The 22500-nt window shown below is 44.3% G+C and overlaps 1 protein-coding gene across 14 annotated transcripts in view; it reads right to left on the reverse strand.

Moving 5' to 3' along the window:
* The window catches only part of KIAA1217, a 458082-nt gene that overhangs the window by 250376 nt on the left and 185206 nt on the right, over nt 1–22500 (reverse strand). The window contains exon 1 of one of the 14 annotated variants that reach the window (XM_079770405.1): nt 19068–19800. The exons of the other annotated variants lie outside the window; for them this stretch is intronic. Coding sequence (XP_079626531.1) covers nt 19068–19169 — 102 coding nt within the window. The 5' untranslated portion in view covers nt 19170–19800. Of the gene's footprint in view, nt 1–19067; nt 19801–22500 lie in introns of those variants that run through there. 14 annotated transcript variants of the gene reach the window in all.

Here is a 22500-nt window from a genome sequence, read left to right on the forward strand (position 1 = left end):
GAAAATTCGGTATTCACTAATGCAGACACTATATAGAACATCGCTGCAGCAAATAACAAGAACTGATTGTGTTTTCAAACTACAGCAAAAAAATGTCATAACTATGTAAAATAGGACTCAGAGGGAGGAAAAAAGCAAAGGATATTTAGGTGTAGTATCTTCATCATTTTTACTTTTGTTCAGAAATTTGACAATTTCTGATCACTGGCTTGCATTGGAGAACATAGCCACCTTGCATTTACATGGCCCTCCATAAGTTGTGATGCTGTATTAGAAATTAGTCATTATTTTTATTATTAATTCCTAAACATATGTATAGTTTCACCTTTGGGCCACTGCGTCTACGTGGGAGTGGTGTGGTTATACATTTTGGTCACATTGCCACAGCTCTCCAAAACCTATTTTTTATAGAGAGCTAAATTTCAACAATTAGGTGGCTAGAATAAAGACAGACAAATCCTCTTAATATAGACTATGTAAAAGCTACTTAACACAATGTTAACACCTTTGTAACCATTTACTTTTGTCTCACTTGGGTGCCACTTTGTGAAATCTATTTCCAAATTTTTTAAAATAAGCCATAGTTGGATTTTCTTTTTTTTTTTAAATATATTTTATTGATTTTTTTACAGAGAGGAAGAGAGAGGGATAGAGAGTTAGAAACATCGATCAGCTGCCTCTTGCACACCCCCCACTGGGGATGTGCCCGCAACCAAGGTACATGCCCTTGACCGGAATCGAACCTGGGACCCTTGAGTCCGAAGGCCGACGCTCTATTCACTGAGCCAAACCGGTTTCGGCCATAGTTGGATTTTCTTATCTCCAAGTCTTTGGAAATAGTCATTATTCCCCCCAAATCCTATATAATAAAAGCCTAATATGCTAAGTGTCCGACTGTCCGTTCAACCAATAAAAGCGTAATATGCTAATGATATGCTAAGGCCATTCAAATGCTTGCTATGACATGCACTGACCACCAGGGGGCAGACACTCTGACTGGTAGGTTAGCTTGCTGCTGGGGTCTGGCCGATTGGGACTGAGTGAGACGGGCCAGGCACACCCTGGAGCCCTCCTGCAGTCCCTCCCTGGCTGGCCAACCCCCCGCATCCCTCCCCGGCCCCAATCATGCACTGGTGGGGTCCCTCAGCCTGGCCTGTGCCCTACTCGCAATCTGGGACCCCTTGGGGGATGTCAGAGAACTGGTTTCGGCCCAATACCACACACAGGTCAGGCCAAGGAACTCCACTGTTGCACGAATTCATGCACTGGGCCTCTAGTTATCCTATAATAGCACACCAATCTGAAGATAAAAATCAGTCACCTCAGGTCTTCCCCTAACTCAAAAGTTTCTAGCTATATGCATAAAATCAATTCATATATACATGTGTTGTTAGAATGACTCTGGTAATATATGGAACAAACCATTATCTTATCATTTATGAGATTTCAGATATCTTTTGGTTTAAGGTGTGTATTTCTAATTCCCTGGTACTGTAATGGGAAAATTTGCTTCACTAAATGTCTGCTCTGGTTGGGTTCCTGATCTAACATTTTTATGTTTGGCAGTGTTATTTATGTTCTAGAATTAAGGTAGGAAAGGGGCTGCCCCATATCCCTCTCAAAGATAACCTGGGTCTTAATTAAGGATGTGCTGTGGGACAGCTGTACCCACAGAAAAGCAAAGAGCCTTCGAGTGGATCCTCACTGACTTGGGATGTGAGAGATTCTGCAGGTCATTTGCCTCAACTACTCCAAAAGGGAGAACTTGAAAATAACGATGAAATCAAAGTTGCAAGGGTATATTTTGCTTCAAAGAAGACTGTTCATGCCTATCATGGACTCTCTAAAACTGTCTCTAAAGAAAGGGGGATGAACGAAAGAGTAATACTTAATTTGATAATTATTTTTGAAGTGTTTTTCCCTGTTCACACTTGCAAAAGTTAATAAGAGTTTGATCTCTTGATAGCAACCATAGATAAATTAATCAGTCTCTAAACATAATTCCGTCTCTCCCCTGAGTTGGTGAAAGGGAAGAGATATCTCACATCAAAAATGCCAGCTTCTCCCACTTATACATTTAGTGTCATTAAAAGAACTCATAGAAAATGAACTAGTTTTTAATATTTTCTCTTCCCAAAGACTGATCTCCATAAATAATCAATAGACCAACTGTCTAAGAGGCAGAAGGGTACACCCTTTTACACAGGGGGAGCCCCTGCATTCCTCCGGCAGTCAGAGACTCCATTCTCAGAGCCCAGACACCAAAGAAAGAATTGGGGTGAAAGCTGTTTTGAAGCTTTCCCATATTTGCTCTTTTCATTGAAACTTTTCAAAGAAGACTTTATTCTAACATGCATTTAGAAGGAAAAGAAAGTTAAGAATTCTTCCTCCAGGCAAATAATTCATAAGAGGAAAAAAATCCTTCAATATGATTTATTTCACGGGGATCATTGACGAGTGTGGAAACAGATCTCAGCTGAAATTCTAGAATGGCTGTTAATGGTTACTGTGAAAGAAATAAGTAAAAAAAAAAAATTAAAGACAACTATTAAAGAAATCTGTTACTGTTTTAACAGCTACCTCAATTTGGCTGGAAAGTGGCTAGATTTTGAGGGTGTACATTCATTTTGACTAGAATGTGACAGTCAACCACAATATTGTGTACTCAACAATGTCGGAGTGGCTTGGTGAAGGTAGCGCTCCCTAGAGGGTGGCTTTGGGAATTCATAACCTTCTCAATGTGTCACGTGTTAGAGGAATGTTAGAGGTGAAAGAAGAAAACTCAAGACATCATTTTATCGTCTATGTAATTTGAACATTTTTTTTCAATACATAAGTTTACTGAGGCCAAAAAAAGTGACTGAGGTTACAGATCAATTACAAATAGAAGTCCTGCCTCCTGGTCTGGGGCTCCCACCTCTAACCTGGATCCATGGCGAGCATCACTGCCATCCCTCAGTGAGTCATGATTTTCCTGGTAGTCCTCCCTTATCTAATTTTACTGGCTAAACACAGTGCCATTTGTTCCAGGAGTGAGACACTGATCATGTGGAAAGAAGGAAGAAGAAGCCTGAGGGACCTTCTGATGTCATTGCTAGGTAGAGGGGACAGGTTGCTTCTCCAGCCCAGAGCCCGCCCCGCCACATTTCTCTCTCCTGCGGGACGTGTCCCTAAGGGCCTTGGTCTCTGTGCTTCCTGTGACTAACCTAAAATGAAGGTGCGTTCTGCATGAACCTGACAATAAGCACGTTTTTATCTTGCATGAGGCTGGATCATATTTTTGAATGAAGCAATTTTTACATGAAGAGGTTGGGAGGAGAGGAGAAGAGAAAGTTCCAAGAAATATGAAAGAATGAGCAATGCACAGGGGAAAAGATTGTTAAATACCTGTGTGTGTACAATTTCATTATTCCTATTTTCTATTCTCTTAGTAAAAGGCAAGTTATTAACTAATGAAATTGTTATTGTTAGAACCAAAATTAGCACAGATAATCTGAAATCTCAACCAAGATTCAGCATGTTGTTTATATTGTGAGAGATTACACAACATCTGTAGCTACTAAAGTTCATTATGAGGGAAGTAATTATGAGCTCAACTTAACTGAGTTTCTTACCCCAAAATGTGTTAACATTTTCCCCTTCAGAATATATTTTATGACAATCAATATAAAAAATAATCCTAAATTAAACATCATTTCAAAAAATAATTTTGATGCCAAATTGGAAAAGAAAGATACAAAAGTAATTTGAAAAGATACCAAAGTACCAATTTGTAAAAAAAATAAATAAATAAATTACAGGCAAATTGAGAATATGCTTTTTCCAAATGACACTGAACTCATCAATTTTCTCCATGATGATTTGAAAATCCTATAATTCTGATAGAAATCTAGCAATGTCACCCATTTCCTCTCAGCAGAATAGAGAACTATATGCTGTGTTCTGTAGTTCAAAGAAATATTGCTTTAAAATGGAAACTGGGGCAGGGGGCACATGCCAGGATTCCTCTTGAGTAGCATCCGAAGAAAGAAAGCTAAGCAACACTTCACAATGCAGTGACTTAATTCCTCACCTTTATTTTTCATGCTGGCTAACGGGAAAAAAGTTGAAAATAACAAAAGATGCCATTCTTCATGCAATGGACGGTTTCAATGGAGTGTGTGCACATGAATTGTCTTTATGATGATGGAGGGAGAGCTTGTGAGTATTTTATCTAACAGCGCCCTTGGAACAAGGAGAAGAGCATCATCGGAACCTGGTAAGTGGGAAGCGGAGGACAGAATTCACGCGCGTGTCACAGAACTAGTAGAGACAGTGCTGTGTCCAAACCTCCTCTTTACATCAGAAACAATCTGGGGCATTCGTCCAGCATAATGGTTGAAAACGTAAAAGATTTACTAAGAAAGATGATGAAAGTCAATTGTTCTCTTTTGAAAATCAAGCCCATTGCCAGCACCCTGGTTAGGGAAATAGACTGGACAAGTGACTAGGGTGGACCTAAACCCAGAACTCAGCAATCAAACTGGAGTTCTGTTTCCATCACCCACTGCGCTCTCCTGGGGCAGGAGGTAGATTGTGCTAATACAGTAAAATCTCCACTTAACGCATTAATTCGGGCGATAGGATGTCCTTCAAAGCTGAAAGTCTGTTATATAATAAAGTACTTTTCTGAATGCATATGTTAAAAATTTGACAGATTAGTTAGTTTACCTGTTTTTACTTATGCAGACATGTTTGAGTAATCAAAATTAAGTATGTAGATAAAGTTTAATTTCACCGAAAAGTTTTCTGTATGTATTACTGTAATTTTTAAAGAAATATATTTTCATTGATTTTCCAAAAGGAAGGGAGAGGAAGAGAGAGGTAGAAATCAGTGATGAGAGAAAATCATTGATCAGCTACCTCCTGCACAACCCCCACTGGGAATCCAGGCCGCAACCCAGGCATGTGCCCTTGACCAGAATCGAACCCCAGACCCTTCCATCAGCAAGCAGGCCGACGCTCTACCCACGAAGCCAAACCGCTAGGGCTATAATTTTAAATTTATTCTGAATAGGTCTAGTAAATGCATGCATTCACCAGTCACCAGGAATAAACAAATGCACATAGCAGTGGCATGGCTTAGTGCACCTGGGAACATCCCCAGCACCCATTAACACTGCTGCAGAAAGTCACACCAATGGACAACAGAACCAATTACTACAGGTGATGCGGTGTGATCACAGGCTAATCATTCACAGAACATTGTTTATGAGCAGTGACTCTTGAATTTAAGTATGTAGCCTATAGTTGTAGATATGTAATATTTATTTATGTGGGCAAAATTACTGCAATGTTTTCTCCAAACCTATGGCCTATTTGTTAAAAATTGCAGTGAATTAATAACATAAAATAATCTGTTAATTTAACTGTAAGCAAATCTTGGTTAAATGCATTTTAAAGTTAACAGGGTGTTAATTTTCACATATGACAAATGGACTGGAAATTTTGTCTGTTAAATCCAAATCGAGGTCTGCAAGGGTTTACTGTATAGGCTTTAGCTATGGGCTTAAAGCAGGGGATGAGATGGAGAAAAAAGATTAAGGGCCTTCTCATGGTCTCTTAATTTTTATATTCTCTTTGAACCACAAAATTAATATTTATTTAGCATTTTATATGGTACTAGAGGCCCGATACATGAAATTCGTGCACGGGGGGGGGGGGGGGGGGTGTCCCTCAGCCCAGCCTGCACCCTCTCCAATCTGGGACCCCTCTAGGGATGTCCGACTGCCCGTTTACACCCAATCCTGGTAGGATCAGGCCTAAATGGGCAGTCGGACATACCTCTCACAATCCAGGACTGCTGGCTCCCAACCGCTTGCCTGCCTGCCTTCCTGATTGCCCCTAACTGCTTCTGCCTGCCAGCCTGATCACCCCCTAACCACTCCTCTGCCAGCCTGATTGATGCCTAACTGCTCCCCTGCCAGCCTAATTGCCCCTAACTGCCCTCCCCTGCAGGCCTGGTCACCCCTAACTGCCCTCCCCTGCAGGCTTGATTGCCCCCAACTGCCCTCCCTTACAGGCCTGGTTCCTCCAAACTGCCCTCCCTTGCTGGCCTGATCACCCACAACTGCCCTCCCTTGCAGACCTGGTCCCTCCCAACTGCCCTCCCCTGCTGGCCATCTTGTGGTGGCCATCTTGTGTCCACATGGGGGCAGCTATCTTGTGTATTGGAGTGACAATCAATTTGCATATCACTCTTTTATTAGATAGGATAGAGGCCTGGTGCATGGGTGGGGGCCGGCTGGTTTGCCCTGAAGGGTGTCCCGGATCAGGGTGGGGGTTCCCTTGGGGCATGGGGTGGCCTGGGCAAGGGGCCTGTGGTGGTTTGCAGACCAGCCACACCCCCCGGCGACCCAAGCGGAGGCCCTGGTATCTGGGACTTATTTATCTTCTATAATTGAAACTTTGTAGCCTTGAGCAGAGGCCAGGGCAGGCCAGGGCGGATGGAAAACTTGGCTTCCTCCATCACCTGGGAAGCCCACGCCTCCTGCTCACTCCGTGGCCATAGCCATTTTTGTTGGGATTTATTTATCTTCTATAATTGAAACTTTGTAGCCTTCAGTGGAGGCCAGGCAGGCCAGGAAGCTTGGCTTCCTCCATTGCCGGAGGCAACCCAAGCCTCCTGCTCTCCCCAGCTCTGTGGCTGCCGCCATTTTTGTTGGGATTTATTTATCTTCCATAATTGAAACCTTATAGCCTTGAGTGGAGTCCAGGGCTGGCCAGGGTGTGTGGGAAGCTTGGCTTCCTCCATTGCCAGGGAAACCCAAGCCTCCTGCTCACTCCATGGCTGCAGGCATCTTGGTTGGGTTAATTTGCATACTCGCTCCTGATTGGCTTGTGGGTGTGGCTTGTGGGTGTAGCAGAGGTACAGTCAATTTGCATATTACTCTTTTATTAGATAGGATGGATCCCCAATGTTGAGGTGTGTGGGGGAGATGGTTTGGCACTCTACTATTCCTAAAAGTGCCCCTTGATAGATATCTGCATTGTTTGAACATATTACAGAACTTCTTGAGATAAACAAGCCCATTCTATGGTCATAAGTTGCAGAGAACAAAGGCCAAAGGCCTCTTTGTCCCAACCAAGTAGTTCTCTAAGAGAAAACCAACCCCACTCATTTTGTCTTTAGTGTGATAAGCACTGAGTGAGTGGATGCTCATCTATATATATAAAAGCCTAAGCGACTGTTAGGACCAGAACGACCGGTCGGCCAGTCGCTATTACATGCACTGACCACCAGGGGACAGATGCTTAATGCAGGAGCTGCTCCCTGGTGGTCAGTGCGCTCCCACAGTGGGAGCACCGCTCAGCCAGAAGCTGGGCTCATGGCTGGCGAGTGCAGCAGCGGAGGTGGGAGCCTCTCCTGCCTCTGCGGCAGCACTACCAAGCGGCAGCCACAGTGGGGTGGGATGAGCGGCATCGTGGCGCCCGGCCCCAGCTTGGGCTCCTCTCTGGCCGCCTGCACTTCAGCACTGCTACATTCTTCAGGGGATGTTGGACTGCTGGTTTTGGCCCGATCCCCACAGGCCCTGAGGGCGCAGGCCAGGCTGAAGGACCCCACCTGTGTGTGAATCCATGCACCGTGCCTCTAGTATCCAAATATTACCCTTCATGTTTCTGTTAAAGTTTAATATTCTATTTTTTTTATTAAAAAGTTTTAATGTTAACATTTCTTTATGCTTTTTGATGAATGTTTAAAGCAATCCATTTTAAAATGAACACATCTTAGCAGGAGGTTAGCAAGTCAATTAATTGGCAGGGGGAAAGTATAGCACACTTTTACTCGACATGCTACGAGTAATTTCAAATGTAACAGGTTGTTGACATACTGTACTTAGGGAACTGTTAGTTTTCCAAAAATGCAATATAAGAAATCTGACCTTTCTACCCAAATGAACTATGGAGCCGTGATTTGCAACAGAATCTGCCCTTGTTCACTGAGAGCATTTTTTTAAATAGCACCTCCCCTAGTAACTTACTGTTAGTGAGAGTCTAAGTGCACCAATGATGAAATAACTGCTGGAGAAGGGAGCTTTAGGGCACAAAAACAGAGGTGAAGGGTGAGCTACCACTGCCAATTACAGGTAATCAGAAAGCATACCATTCCCTTAATTAAAAATAAGATAATGGTAAATGCGATTGGATCTATGAAAATTCACCCCACACCCAAATATCAAGCCTCCATTAACTGCCTATTAGGCAAATCATGCAGCAGTGTGAGCAGAACATCCAGTTGTTTCTGGACCAACAATACAAAGTACCATGCCTAGGTGAAAAGAAAACAGGTTTGCTTCAAGTGGTGCGCTTTCTCTCTCTAAAGATTATTACTCATATTAGGTATGAACTACGAAAATAATTTGACTCTTGAAAAAAAACTATTTAGCTAGTTAACAGTTTATTATTCTTTCTTTTTTTAAGTATATATACATATTTTTAAACTGATTTCAGAGAGGAATAGAGAGGGAGCGAGAGACAGAAACATCGATGAGAGAATCATTGGTCGGCTGCCTCCTGCATGCACACACTGGGGATCGAGCCTGTAACCCGGGTATGTGCCCTGACCGGAATTCGAACTGTGACCTTCTGGTTCATAGGTCTATGCTCAAACACCGAGCCTTGCCAGACAGGCAACAGTTTATTATTCTTTCAAAATCAATTAAAAGATCCCCTTCTTTCTGAAGTCCTTCCAGTTTCCCTCAGATGGGAAGAACTCTCCTCTTTTGAGTTCCCTTAAGGCCTTTCATACACCCCGCAGGTTTACACCATCAGTTCTAAGTATATGAGCCTTTGCCACTGGACAGAAGATCCTTAAGAACACAGTTCATCTTTATATTCCCATCAGACATGTGAATTCCTGGCACTTAGTGGGTGCGTAATGAGAGTTTATTTAATTGTATTTATAGAGAAGGGGACTAACATACTAGTAAAGTTATACTAGTAAATAACTCAATCTTATTGTAATTAAAACTGACAAATTTCCACTCCAAACGTTTCACTTCCCATTACAGCTAGTCACATGGTCACAATAGCATACTAGCAGATTATTATTATTTTTTAATTCCTGTCATCAGGTCACAGGGGCAGTTGATGAGTAGCACAATAGTCAAGAGAAAGAGAAAAGATGAAGTATTTGGACAACCGATAAAAAATTATCAGTCTTGCCCTAACCGGTTTGGCTCAGTGGATAGAGCATCAGCCTGCGGACTCAAGGGTCCCAGGTTCGATTCTGGTCAAGGGCATGTACCTTGGTTGCGGGCACATCCCCAGTAGTGGGTGTGCAGGAGGCAGCTGATTGATGTTTCTTTCTCATCGATGTTTCTAACTCTCTATCCCTCTCCCTTCCTCTCTGTAAAAAAAAATCAATAAAATATATTTAAAAAAAAAAAAAGATCAGTCTTCACAGATCCACAGATTAGAGTTGATTATAATGTGGCCTCCAAGGTTCTGTATAAAACAAAGCATCTTTTGCCTTTTCTCTGTTAGAATTGCATTGCTTTCTCCTTCATCTCCTCCAAAGATAAATCCCTGAGTTCTTTGATTTCCTGTCTGGCTTTACTTACTTAGACTTCCCTGACTCCTCATCCCACCCACAGACTATGTCAGCTCCCCCATTAAGAACACTCCTTATCTTAACACCATCCTTATAATTATTTAATGTTTTGTCTCCCCTCCCCCGACCCAAGAAGAGGGAACCCTTGTCCATGTTGCTCACTGTGGTCATCCTGCTCACTGTGGTCATCCATTGCTTAGCACAATGCCCAGATAAACAGAGATACCCAATCTCTTTATTTGGTGAATGGAGGGGAAAGAAAAACTTTCACATGAAAATAGGAGAGATAAAGACACTGAGAGGGAGAATAGACATGTATGCCTGGAGGGGGAGTCTCTTCACCCTCCATTTTTTCAACTCTCAGCTGCTTCAAGAAAGAAGAATGTTAGATTCCACATGCATGCAACAGATTGACGTATTTCAGAAGGAAGTGTGGGGGAAGAGATTAACCAATGAACTTATATGCATAAATACATAGCCCATGGACAAACAATAGTACAGGGAAGGACTGGGGAGGGGGTGGGAGAGGGTGACATAGGGGGGCTAAATGGGGGGAGGGGGATATGATATCTGTAAAACTTTCAATAATAAAGATTTAAAAAAAACCCAAAAGTGTTTGTTCAGACACTGTCTTGGGATAAAGACACTGACTTAAGAAAAGAAGCTAAGAGGAAGGCTGAGTATGGGACAGTATGTATTGTCCTGGGATGAAGGAATGCGCACTAAATATGAGGGTGAAGGTGGCAGTTGTCAGTTACCAAAAAATTTCTTCATATTTTCTAAAGGATCACACACACAATACTGGCATTATCAAGGTGATTATTATTTGACCTGAGTGAAATGTTGGTGGATCTGAAATCATGTATAAGACCAATTTAAGCATTACTCATGAAGGTACAAAGTCTTCAAGTCCAGATAAACTGTAAAGGCCATGGCCAATGTCTGCATTATCAAGACCAACACAAGGTTGGTGATAATGAACGCCGTGTCAGACAGTTCCTTTGCTTGTCCTTTACAAATTCCCCATATTGTTTTATACTGCAAGTGCTTATCCTAGCAATTCACTGAAACAAACCTTTGAAGGAAAAGAAGGAAATATGTTATCATCCACAGCTCAACGATTTCCTGGAATGTTCTGTGCAACTAACTCCCTTTGTGAACTTAACTTTCCTTTTTTTAAGCTCTAAAGCGGTATTACTGGTTCAACACATTATCACAGACTTCACCTTTCATCTCCTTACACAACTGTGTCAGCCTGATAAAACCGGGACCTGTCTGCTTTTGTTCCTTCTTGCCCCCCCTCTTCCCAAATGACCGTTTGGGTATGTGTGTAACTAGTAGATACTTTGAAAGGGAATTTTTTTCTGTCCCTCCCCATGTCTCAGAAATATAACAGAAATGGGGAAAGGCTGAATTTCAAGCACTCTAACACAATTTTGACTATTATATATGTTCTACCCAGCCCGTTCTCCTCAGAGCAGAGAAAGAAAAATCACCCTGTGCTGGTTACATGCATCTGAGGTGTATAATTGATAGAGTGTATCTAGTACTAAATCCATAATTCCCTGCAAAAGCTTAAATACTCCCAAACCTACTATTCAATGGACAAAAAAATTATTTTCCCAATAAAGATGTTAGAGGTTCCCCTCAAGATGAAATAGAAACGTAACGGTGCTCCTCTGGGTAAAGCCAGTCAGTAACGGTGCAGGCCTCAGAAAGAAACTGCTCCTCAAATCGAAAACACTCGAGGCTTAGTGGTTAGTCTCCCAGACACACTTGGGAGTCAGCTCATTTATCTTCGCTTGGTACGGAAAGGTTAAAACACCTTTCGAGAGTCAGGATGAGTCAGCGAAGGCAGGAGTGGCGGAAGGGGAAAGCGAACCAAGAGTCTTGGCCTTCAGGGACCCAGAGTCCCTTCTGAAAGACGTCAGAGACACTACTGACATCTCCTGCAGGGGCTGAAACCAGGAAGGAGGTAACGCAATAGCCTGGTGTGGCAGGCATTTTCTGCAAGAGCTAAGCACAATGGAATGAGGCAAGCCTTCATTTACAAGCCCTCCCCTTCCCCGCAAAATGGCCTAGCATTTGCACATCGTCAATGCTAAGCTAACTTCCTACAGACACCTCCCTCATGGCCACCAACAAACAGGAGTTGCAGGGTATTGTTATTAAGGAAGTACAACTGGAAAACTTACAAATAGATGCTAATCTTCTTGTGCATTTATATTTAGAAAGAAAGGGAGGAGAGAGGGCATGAGGGAGGGAGGTTGACTGAGCATGCCAGGCTCCGGGGGAAGACCTGGAATGCATACACCCACCTATGCATCATGTATATCTGGGACAGGGAAGCGAGAAGACAGAAACGGATGACCTCAGCATAAGGAGGTGCCAAGACACAGACAGAAGAGCTTTCCCATTGGGTGCATGTTCTATGTGAGTGGACCTTGGCCCTCGTCCAAGATACTAAGGTTACTCAACAGTATTTAACAAGGAATTTTCTTCTTAAGGAAACCTCAGGAGGAACGCCACTTTCTCTAGCACCTTAAGTTGGAACTCCCACAAATATTTAAGACAGACTATCGTTCAGTCTATAAAATGACCAGCAACCTACCTACTCAATTGGTAACATAAGCCAATGTTTTATCATATTGACTCTCACAACTTGATCCAGCAATATTTCGCCTTAAAGCCTTCTCTCCTGTGTGGCTCACTATGGACATGCGAAATGATGTCTGAATCCTCTTCAGAGCAATCCCTCATAAACTACCAGACAACAAATACATCACCGTCAGCCTTCTTTCCCACAACATCCCCAAATCCCTCACCTTTCCATTCTTTCACCATTTGTTCCCTTTGCCTCCTAATCCTCTGAGATTACTAAAATTGGACGAAACACTAAAATATGGATCCAATACATTAAAATGATCCTTTTATGTCAACTTTCTCCCCCACATATACAGAGTTGAGGAGGTTCTTTCTCCTGTGAAACTGGATCTTTGTATGTCAAAACTGAATTCTTAAAGGCCATACACCATTCTGTCTACTGTGTCTTGGCTCAGTTGCTGGAAAGAGCTCAGGTCTCTAAGTTTAGATTGTTCTCATGGCTTATAGCTCAGGCAAATGTCCTTGCCAGACAACGCACATGGCAACAGGCCCTGCAACTCATCCCAGTCATCAACTGCCCCAAGTCTATCGGCAGGGTCCTGGCTAAAGTAACCAAGCTGACAGCACCCCATCCCCAACCTCTACACAGCAACCCCACCTCACTCTTCAACTCCACCCATCCCTCTTCAAAGACAGAGTCTTCTCCCCCTCCCCCCAACCCCTCCAAAGACACCACTGCAGAGGTATCTTCTTCCCAACCCTGTTACACACCCCAGGAAGCCCCTCACTAATAACACAGCTTCACTACCCACAGCACAGGGGAGCGGGTCCCCTCTCCCATACCATCCCCCCAATCACCCACTCACCACTGTCACAGCCTGGGAGAGAAGTGCTCACTATGTCAAAAATACAGAATTAGGACTCAAGACCCATATCTCATTAAAAAAAAAAAATCAGAAAAACCACCGCTCAGTAGGTCAGCTAAACTGAACATTCAATGCACTTCTGTGGGACTATTTGGAAGGGAGGTGCCAAATTCCGTACAACTAGCTTAAAAGATAAACTTTTTAGCAACAGTCATTTAGGGGATGACATGTACAATCCCAGAGAGGTGTTGATACATGTTGCCGTGGCATTGAGAACCACTACCTAGAACTGACGTTAAACACTTATGTCATATGGCTCTGTGACTAGGTCTCTTTATGAAGAGGCATTGGACTCTCCCCCTCTAATACCGTGACTGGATCATTACTTCGCCTTCCCTCATGGTGGTCCTGCAGACTGGGAAAAGAATGGACAACTCTATTCACAGAGCAGGTGAGGCAAGAGAAATAACATGACATTTCAGCATATAAAAATTCTGTCAAGCCGAAACCGGTTTGGCTCAGTGGATAGAGCGTCGGCCTGCGGACTCAAGGGTCCCAGGTTCGATTCCGGTCAAGGGCATGTGCCTTGGTTGCGGGCACATCCCCAGTGGGGGGTGTGCAAGAGGCAGCTGATCGATGTTTCTCTATCATCGATGTTTCTAACTCTCTATCCCTCTCTCTTCCTCTCTGTAATAAAATCAATAAAATATATAAAAAAAAATTCTGTCAAGTCTAGAGAAAATGTTGTAGTCTAGATAAAGCTATTTGTGGACTATTTTATATTAAAATACACTTTTACTTATTTATATTTTTATAAAGTATGAATTTCATTATAGGGATTAGGCTTTACACAATTGTGGGAGGTGGTGAGGAAGGAGAAGTCCAAAAAGGATCAGAAAAACATCACTAACCATCCCTGATAGCTAACACGTCAGCATTTGCAGGAAGCTAGAAGCTAGGCATGTTCAGCTATTAAAGTGCAAACACAAAGAGGCTCAACATTACCTTTTTAAATGTGCTTGTGCCCTTCATAGCGTAACAACTACACAATTCAAGTGTTGGTTGTGGCATGAATGAGCATAACAGGGCTAACAAATACTTTGTGTTTTCCATGGTGTCTCGCCTAGTCAGCGGTTCCCTGACCAGTTTAGGGAGCCTTTGTGAGGAAGATGTATGAAAACCGGAGGCCTGAAGCACAGCCGCTTGTTTTTGCATGCTCTTCCTAAATTCTTCAGAGATCTGACTCTCTTCTTCACTTTTCCAGCTGGTCACACACACACACACACACACACACACACACACACACGAATTCCAGGTTATGATTCTACAACGAGAATACTTTGATTTAAATGATCTTTTCTTCCTACTTAGGCCCTCACAATGAGGCCTAAACCTTTGTTTCTTTACAGGGTCAGAAAAACACACCCAAGGAAGGCCCCCAGCTTCCTACAGGGCACAGATCTGCAAGACCAAATCTTAAATCCATCGGGAAATTCCAAATTCAGATACCTGAGCTTTTTTGAGCAACTGAGTCAAAACACAGACGGAATGGTTTGGCCTTTCAGAATCCAGTTTCACCGGAGAAAGCATCTCAACCTCAGGGTGTGCATGTGCTAGGGTGTGTGTGTGTGTGTGTGTGTGTGTGTGTGTGTGTGTGTGTGTGTGTTGGGAGGTGGGCCTGGAGGGCAGTGAAGGAAGTGGAAGTTTGTTTGCTTTTACTCTCACACCCTCCTCTTCTCCTTCTGGAAAGAAGGGGCAAGGGGAGTGGGAAGCGCTGAGAAAGAAGATATTCAGTATCAGCCTGGAAATGACCCCGCCACAGGCGGGTGGAGGTGGGACCCTAGCAGTGGGCCCATTGCTAAGCTACCCTGTGAGTCTGCCCCCTTCAAGGCTCCCTGAGGGAGGGAGTGGGGGCAACACAGAGTTCATTTCCAGACTCCAGGACTTTCCAGGGGGGGACCCCACTTAGGGCCTATTCTCAGCACCAAGTATTTTAACCAAGTTCCTATTAGGGTAATTCCAAGGAATTCCAAGCTTTCAGTGAGGAAAGACTATGAGAAACTGCCAACATTTAATGTGTGAAAAACCTGCACTCTTATTTTCCTATGGAAAGAAATGTTCACCCACCCAGACACAGAGACAGATCACTCTGTTTTAACATTAACCAGAGTCCCCTGCAAACACAGCCCCCTGATTCCTGGCTTTAGTTAGAATCTCATCACAGTTGAACAGGGAAGAAGCAGCTTAACTTCCCGCCATGTGCACCTGCCAGAATCAGACAGTGCTTGTCTTGGAAGAGCGGCCCCTGAGCCCTGGGCTTTAGAGGAAAATGGCTCTGGTGGAAAAGCTACCTCCTCCGTGATGACCCGGGGCTGACAGGCATCTATAGGCTCAAGCATAAGCCCCTGGATGCCAGGAAGTGCTTCTAAGCACAGCTTGCACCCTGTGATGGCTCTAGTATTAGTCCCCCTAATACTTAACTTCGACAGACTGTACCCGGAGTCACAGACCCCCATTCTCAGCCTGAACCTTCACAAATTTGCTTTTTTTTAATATTCATCTTTCACAGAGTACAACTGTGAGCCCCAGGTATCAAAGCCAGTCAGGATTTCAAACATCCCACCCCATTGTGTGACTATGTATGTATGTGTGCATTTCTACGCTTGGGGTTTGGAGGACACAGTAAATAACTCAGACTCCCTTTACCTGCAATTGCTTTTCTTTCCCCAGCCGGAATCTGAGTGGCTGATAACACTTATCAGGGATTGTCCAGTCGTCCCCCCTTACCTATGGGGATACATTCCAAGACCCTCAATGGGTGCCTGAAATCTTAGATAGTACTAAACCCTATATATACTTACGTTTTTTCCTATACATACACCTATGATAAAATTTAATTTATAAATTAGGTGCAGTAAGAGATTAACAACAATAACTAATAATAAAATAGAATAATTATAACAATATAATGTAATAAGTTATGTGAACGGGGGTCATTATTAAATAAAATAAAGGTGACTTGATCACAAGCACTGCGATCCCTCGGCAGTTGATCTGATACCTGGGTCAGCCAGTAATTGAATAATGGGGTGGGGAGCAACAGCAGGTGGAGACACTGGACCATGGGATGATTCGGTCCTGGGTGGGACAGACTCGGAGCGGGGCACAATTTCCAATATATAAACTGTTTTTCACTTAATGTTTTCAGACTGCAGTTGATCGTGGGTAACTGAGACCACAGGAAGCAAATCCACGGATAAGGGGAGGACTACTATGCTCTCCACCGGAGCTCTTAAGAGAGGGATGCACCAGCACTGGGAAGCATGCTCCCTGGGTGGGACCACCACTCAGCTGCTCTGTGCTACCTTGTGTGGCCCCTGAAGGAGGAGCAAGAAGGAGCCAGGAAGTGGGGCCTGAACCAGGTCAGAGCAGAGCAGAGACCAGGATACTAGGGCACAGGGAGACATTAGGGTATGTGTCCAAGCCACCTGTCCAGACTCCTAAGTTATCCGCCCTTCCTCAAGAAAGGTCATAAACTAGAGGTGGGGGAGGGGGCTATTCTCAGGCAGCCTGAATAAGTCACTCCTAAGCTTTCCAGCCACCCTGACCTCATCTGTCATTTGGGGGTGGCTGAATATATATTTCACCTCTTATGTTCTTTTAAGTTAGATTTTGATCTGAGCCAGTTTTAATTCTCAGCTTAAAACTAAGAAGACATAACTAGGTGGGAACCCAATGAGACAAGGGTCTTGGGACCTTGTGAGGGAACCAGAGGCCCGGTCTGATCCAGTTCTGAAGGGAGAGGAAGACAAGGAGAAAGGAGAAGGTCCTGTATCCTATCTGGGCTACACTCCCAGGTCTGGGGGACCTGCGTGAACCCGTTCTGCTCCGCTCAGGGGAATTCCGAGTGTGGGTCCAAGGCCCCTCCCATCCGTGCAGATCCATCTTCCATCCAGAACAGGCTTGTCGCTTCTTGCCAGCCACTTCTCTAAAGAACGAGAGCTTCCTTTTCATTTCCTCACTGACCCACGTTTCAAAAAGCTATTAGAAAAACAGGTAGAAACTGAAGGGGGCTCTCCAAAATAGCATGCTCTTAAATCCCCTGTTCTGGCAGAACTACAGTCTCCACGGAAGTCATTACCCCGTCCTTCCGTCTCCTGCCACCAATACCATGGTACCTCACTCCACTCACACCATCTTGGAAAAAACATTTTTTCTGACCATCTTGGTCAAATATATTTACCTGTCCCCAAACCCCTTTGCTCTGCCCAGTCCAAATTTTACAGTCCCTGGTCCCTGGGCCTTTCTCCTCTTCTCTAGAGGACAAGCATCCCTGGCCAGGTAACTCAGTTGGTTACCTCAAGGTTGGGGGTTCGATACCCCCCTGTGGGGCACATACAAGAATCAACCAATGAATGCACAAATAAGTGGAACAACAAATTGATGTTTTTGTTTCTCTCACTCTCTTTTTCTCCCTCCCTCCCTCTCTCTAAAATCAATAAATAAATAAAAATAAAGGACTAGCATCTGCTTTCTCTTACTTATGACCTGTAGTTATTCTCCACTGGCATAACTCCTACACTCAACCCCTAGCCCTTCTGCTGCCGGCTCGGTATCCCCTCAACCCAAAGATGTCCGAAGGAGGCTCACCGGGCAAGCTCTGTGACTGAGCAGCAGGAGTGTGAGCCGAAATATTGCAATGCTAAAACACACAACAACAACAACAACAACACACACACACACACACACACATCCAAATCCTCATATTGCCAATTATTCATATAAAAATTTTAAACTCAAGCCTTTATAAAGCACTATTAAGTCAGTTCCTTCTGGAAAATACAACCTCCCCCCCCCCCCCCCCCCCCGCCATCCACTCTGTTCCTACATCAAACTTGGTAACTGATACATTTCCTAAGGTTTCTTTTCAGAACATCTTAATTCTGGCAGTGGGAAGTCAGGCACAGATATAAAACGCATCAAATAAATTCCCCTAGTAGGACTTTTCATTTTCAAAGCTTTTCTCTTTTCTTCTTATGAACCTCAGCCTCCACTGTCTGACAATGTTTCCTCACGGAAAGAAGGCTGGTCTACTTCTCATGCCCTGGGAAGAGCTGAGGTTTCTCCTGTCCAAGCTGGGCGGGCTCCTGAGGCAGACCAACAATGCTGTGAGTGGGGATGAAGGCAGGAAGGAACAAGAGGGAACACGCCAGACCTGCCCCAAGCTTTGAAAAGGTGATCCAGACGGGTTCAGAAGCAGCCGTGTGCGTTTTAAGAGACTCGGCCAAAGTGCTGTGGCAGAACCAAAGGGAGAGGAAGCTTTTATTTTTCCCAAAGGAGGGAAAGCAGGTTTGTGGGTTTTTGTTTTGCTTTGGTTTCAGAGAAAGTTCTTAACTGGAAGCACTTAGATTCTAATCTTTGTGGCATTTTCAAATTAGAATCCCACATACTGCTTAATTCACAATCCAGCAAGGTAAGGACAGATTACACCTTACCTGGAGACATTCCGTATAGTCATGGAAAATGCTTCTGCCCTGGCCGGGTGGCTCCGTTGGTTGGAGTGCTGTCCCGTACACCAAAAGGTTGCAGGTTCAGTCTCAGTTGGGGCGAGTACGGGAAGCAACCAACCAATCGATATTTCTCTCTCTCCCTTCCTCTCTCTTTAAAATCAGTAAACATACCCTCAGTGAGGAATTTTAAAAAATGCTTCCTGCCTTTGTACAGAAAATAAGGTTTTTCAGAGTAAAGAAAAACAATTTAATTATCACTAAACCAGGCTTAACTGCTGCGGGCAATCATCCTCTGGGCAGAAGCCCAATGTAACTTAAAAGAAACCACGTGACCCAGAACCCTCTCCTGCTTTCACTTGGCAATAAATGGCCAGGAACAGCTCAGTCCAGGTGAGCTGCCCAGGTAGGCAGGAAGGCACTGCATAGCAGATGAGAGACCCCAGGGAGGAGCAGCAACCCCCCCACCCCCCATCCCCCGTCACCCCCCTTCTGTACCTCGCTCTTGTCTGCTGCGCTGCAGGGCCCCTGACAGCAGAAACTCAGGAAGCCGCCTTCCTTTCTGGGCCGTTCTACAGGGGGACACACAGGTGGCTCCATGTGCAGACCCACAAGCGGACATCAGCAGTCACCTGCCTGGCCCACGGGCTGCAGGACCTGCCCCCTCCACGCTCAGCTGGCCTTCAGCGGAGCCCATCCTTCTCCGAGCTGGCCTGGCACACCCCTGTCAGAGGAGGCCCAGGGTTTGAAGTGTGATTCACATAGAAAATTCCGGTTTTTCATTGCTATGCAAATGAACCAGGGTGGGGTTTAGCTAAATCCGGATGTGGGCACCAAAAAGGAGGGCAAGAATGCGCCTCTTTCCCATATACCTCACTTGGCCAAATGGGCTCAGGCCACACACCCCCTCACTAAAGAAAATGCGAGTCGAATGGAGTGGGACGGGCCATCTAAAGTTCACCAGCACACATTTGGGCAGTTAATATTCACATGCACTTTCATGTTTAAAAGAGACAGATCTTTGCTTAGTTCATATCAAAATTTATTATTGTGACTCTACCATCATGAGGCAAAGCTCTACCATCATGAGGCAAAGCCCTAACTGCCAACAGTCTCAACATCAGTGTTTAGTAAATCGCTTCATCTGATAGGCAGTGCAGTCATGGTATGTTTCATCTGTGGCTGTATCTGCCTCACAACCCACTAGGCTGGACACTCTGGAACAACTGAATAAAGAGACTATGACATCGAGATGCTTGAGAGCCCCCCCACCCCCGCCCCGAAGGACACGCCACCACTGCCTGACAGCACAACCTGTGCCACCCATCCCACCCCACCAGTCTCTGAACCATCTCCAAAGAGCACTGCTGGGTCGCTCGGGGTTAGAAACCTGGGTCCCAGACTCACTCTGGGGCTCACAACCTGAGGTTGACCCAAGTCCATCAGTTCTCCGAGGCTCAGTTTCCTCAGCTATAAAATGAGTGAGTGGAATGCTACCTACTAGCCTTTCCAGCATTTCCATAGCTCACACAAAAAAGTCCAAATGAGCAACACCCGGCATTAAAGGTGCTAGTGGGACTTGCATGGTCTCCACTGCGGTGTTCAGCCAACCTTAGCAGGGGGCGGGCTGAGGCCCGGCCTGAGCTAGGAGCAGCCAGGAGCTTCCAGTGGGCTCTGTGTGGAAGCTGGTGGATTCGACTGTTGATATCATACCTCAAATCGACTACCACAAAACGAAAAAAAAAGTGAGTTGGAGTCAAATATAAATTAATGATTTTTTTTTTTTTTAGTTGAAAACAGATGAAAAGGCAAAAGTTAGATTTCTCAGAGTGTCACCCCAAATCAGGGATGATGACACATGGATCCCATTTCAGATATTACTGCATCAATTTATAGCCTTTATTGTGGTTGAGAGTAAACATTTCAGTGACCAGAGGGTGGACACTCTGAATACATGAGACCCACTGAAAGTGTTGAGAACTGGGGAAAAATAAGTAAGGAAAGAAATACCAGCATTCAGCTTTTGGGTTAGTAACAAGAACACAGGATTGCATGTTTGGATAACGGGCATAAGACCCTGGGTGGGTCACAGATCCTCAGGAGCCTGTACGTTTCCTGCATGTGGGGTCTTCCCAGTGTGCCTACGGCCCTTTGGGGACAGTCACTGAGAGGGGAGGGGAAAGCCAGCTTAGTTAAAAGCCCCCTACCCCAGCAAAAGAAGCTTCTGCATAAAATTAGTGTTTAAACAAAAGCTAAAAATATTCTATCACTCTTCTGCCTAAAATCCCTTGCACTATACTAAGAAAAAAAATCCAAACTCCTTATGGTGGCTTACTAAGCCCAGCTACCTCTCCTCCATCACCTGGGTCCTTAAACAGACAAGCCCCTTCCTGTCGGGGTCCTGCACTTCCATGCTCGCTGGGCTGTGTAATAGGGGACCGGCTCATTCCCCTGTCATCCTCTTTATTTCCTTCACGGCACTTATCTCAATCTGAAATCATCTGGATATCTGTCTTCACCCCCGCCTCCCACATCAGATGCTAAGCTGTCAGTCTTGCCCAGTGCTACATGCCCAGCGCCAAGCGCTGGACCTGCCCAAACCAGTGACTGAGTAAATGAATGAATGAATGAATGATAGTTCGTTAATTCTAAATCCGATGATCATATGTAGCTGTACCAACTTCACGCTAAGAGAAATTACTCTGTTTTCAATTTTAAAAATTCAAGAAGCAGTTTCACTTACTTGATTCTCCAAACTACAGTCTGAGGCCTTTTCATGGGTTATTTGAAAAGCACCGGCTCTGGACCTGTTTGCCCCGAAGTGAGTAATTGTGGACGAGTGAACTCCCTGGCTCTAGAGTCCTTCCCCGTAAAGCCAGATGTTTTCCGTAGCAGCCGTAAGGCCCCTCACATCTTGAACAACCTATACTATTTAATACTCTGATTGATAGATGCTGATTCTTTCTCACAAAATGTTTTGTGACAGGTTTCCGTTGTACAGTAGTTGACCCTCGAACAACACAGGTTTGAACTGCATGGGTCCACTTATACTAGTAGGTAATTTTTTTTCAATAAACACTGTAAATGTATTTTCTCTTCCTTGTGATTTCTTTAATAACATTCTTTCCCTCTAGCTTACTTTATTATAAGAATACAGTATAGAATACATATAACATAAAAAATATGTGTTAATCAACTGTTATCCAGTCAATAGTAGGCTACTAGAAGTTAAGTTTTGGGGGAGTCAAAAGTTACACATGGATATGGATTTTTCAACTGCACAGGGGGTTGGTGCCCCTAACCCCTGTGTTGTTCGAGGGCCCACTGTAGTTGCTTCCATGTGTGGAGCATCTGGTACATGCCAGGTACTGGGTTAGGGACCTCTCATACTCTTTCTCCCACCTGCAAACCACCTGGCTGCAGACATGGAAGCTTCCTTAGGTCAAATGACTTTCCTTCCCAAGGCCACACAAAGAGGAAGTGGTAGAATGAATTCCTGAAATTATGTCTGTCTGAAATAAAGGCCGGATTCCTCCCATCTCACCACCGCACTTCACAGGAGCAGGTCTATGAAAGACAGTAGGACTAGCTTTGATAGGTGTCAGGCAGGTAAGAAGACAGGTGTGAGATGGAGAGTGTGGGGTCCATGATACACCTGAGAACCTATGCATCCTTCTTAATGGGACAGCTGCTCTAACACAAATTTTGACAAAGGAATTTGAACCTGGTCATCTGATTTCTTGCCTCATAATGTAACAAATTTGATTTTTATGTAATACTCTGATTCTACAAGGTTTTGGTGGCTTACCAAAATTTGCAGAAACCACTGGGCAGGCCTTTCTGGAAAACCTGGCCCCAGGCCTGGTGTCTTTGATCTATACTTTTCTGGCACAAGGAATTTACCTAAGAAAGTTGCCCAATCTGTCCCTTC

This window comes from Cnephaeus nilssonii (genome assembly GCF_951640355.1).
Source record: "Cnephaeus nilssonii genome assembly, chromosome: 1".
NCBI lineage: Eukaryota > Metazoa > Chordata > Mammalia > Chiroptera > Vespertilionidae > Cnephaeus > Cnephaeus nilssonii.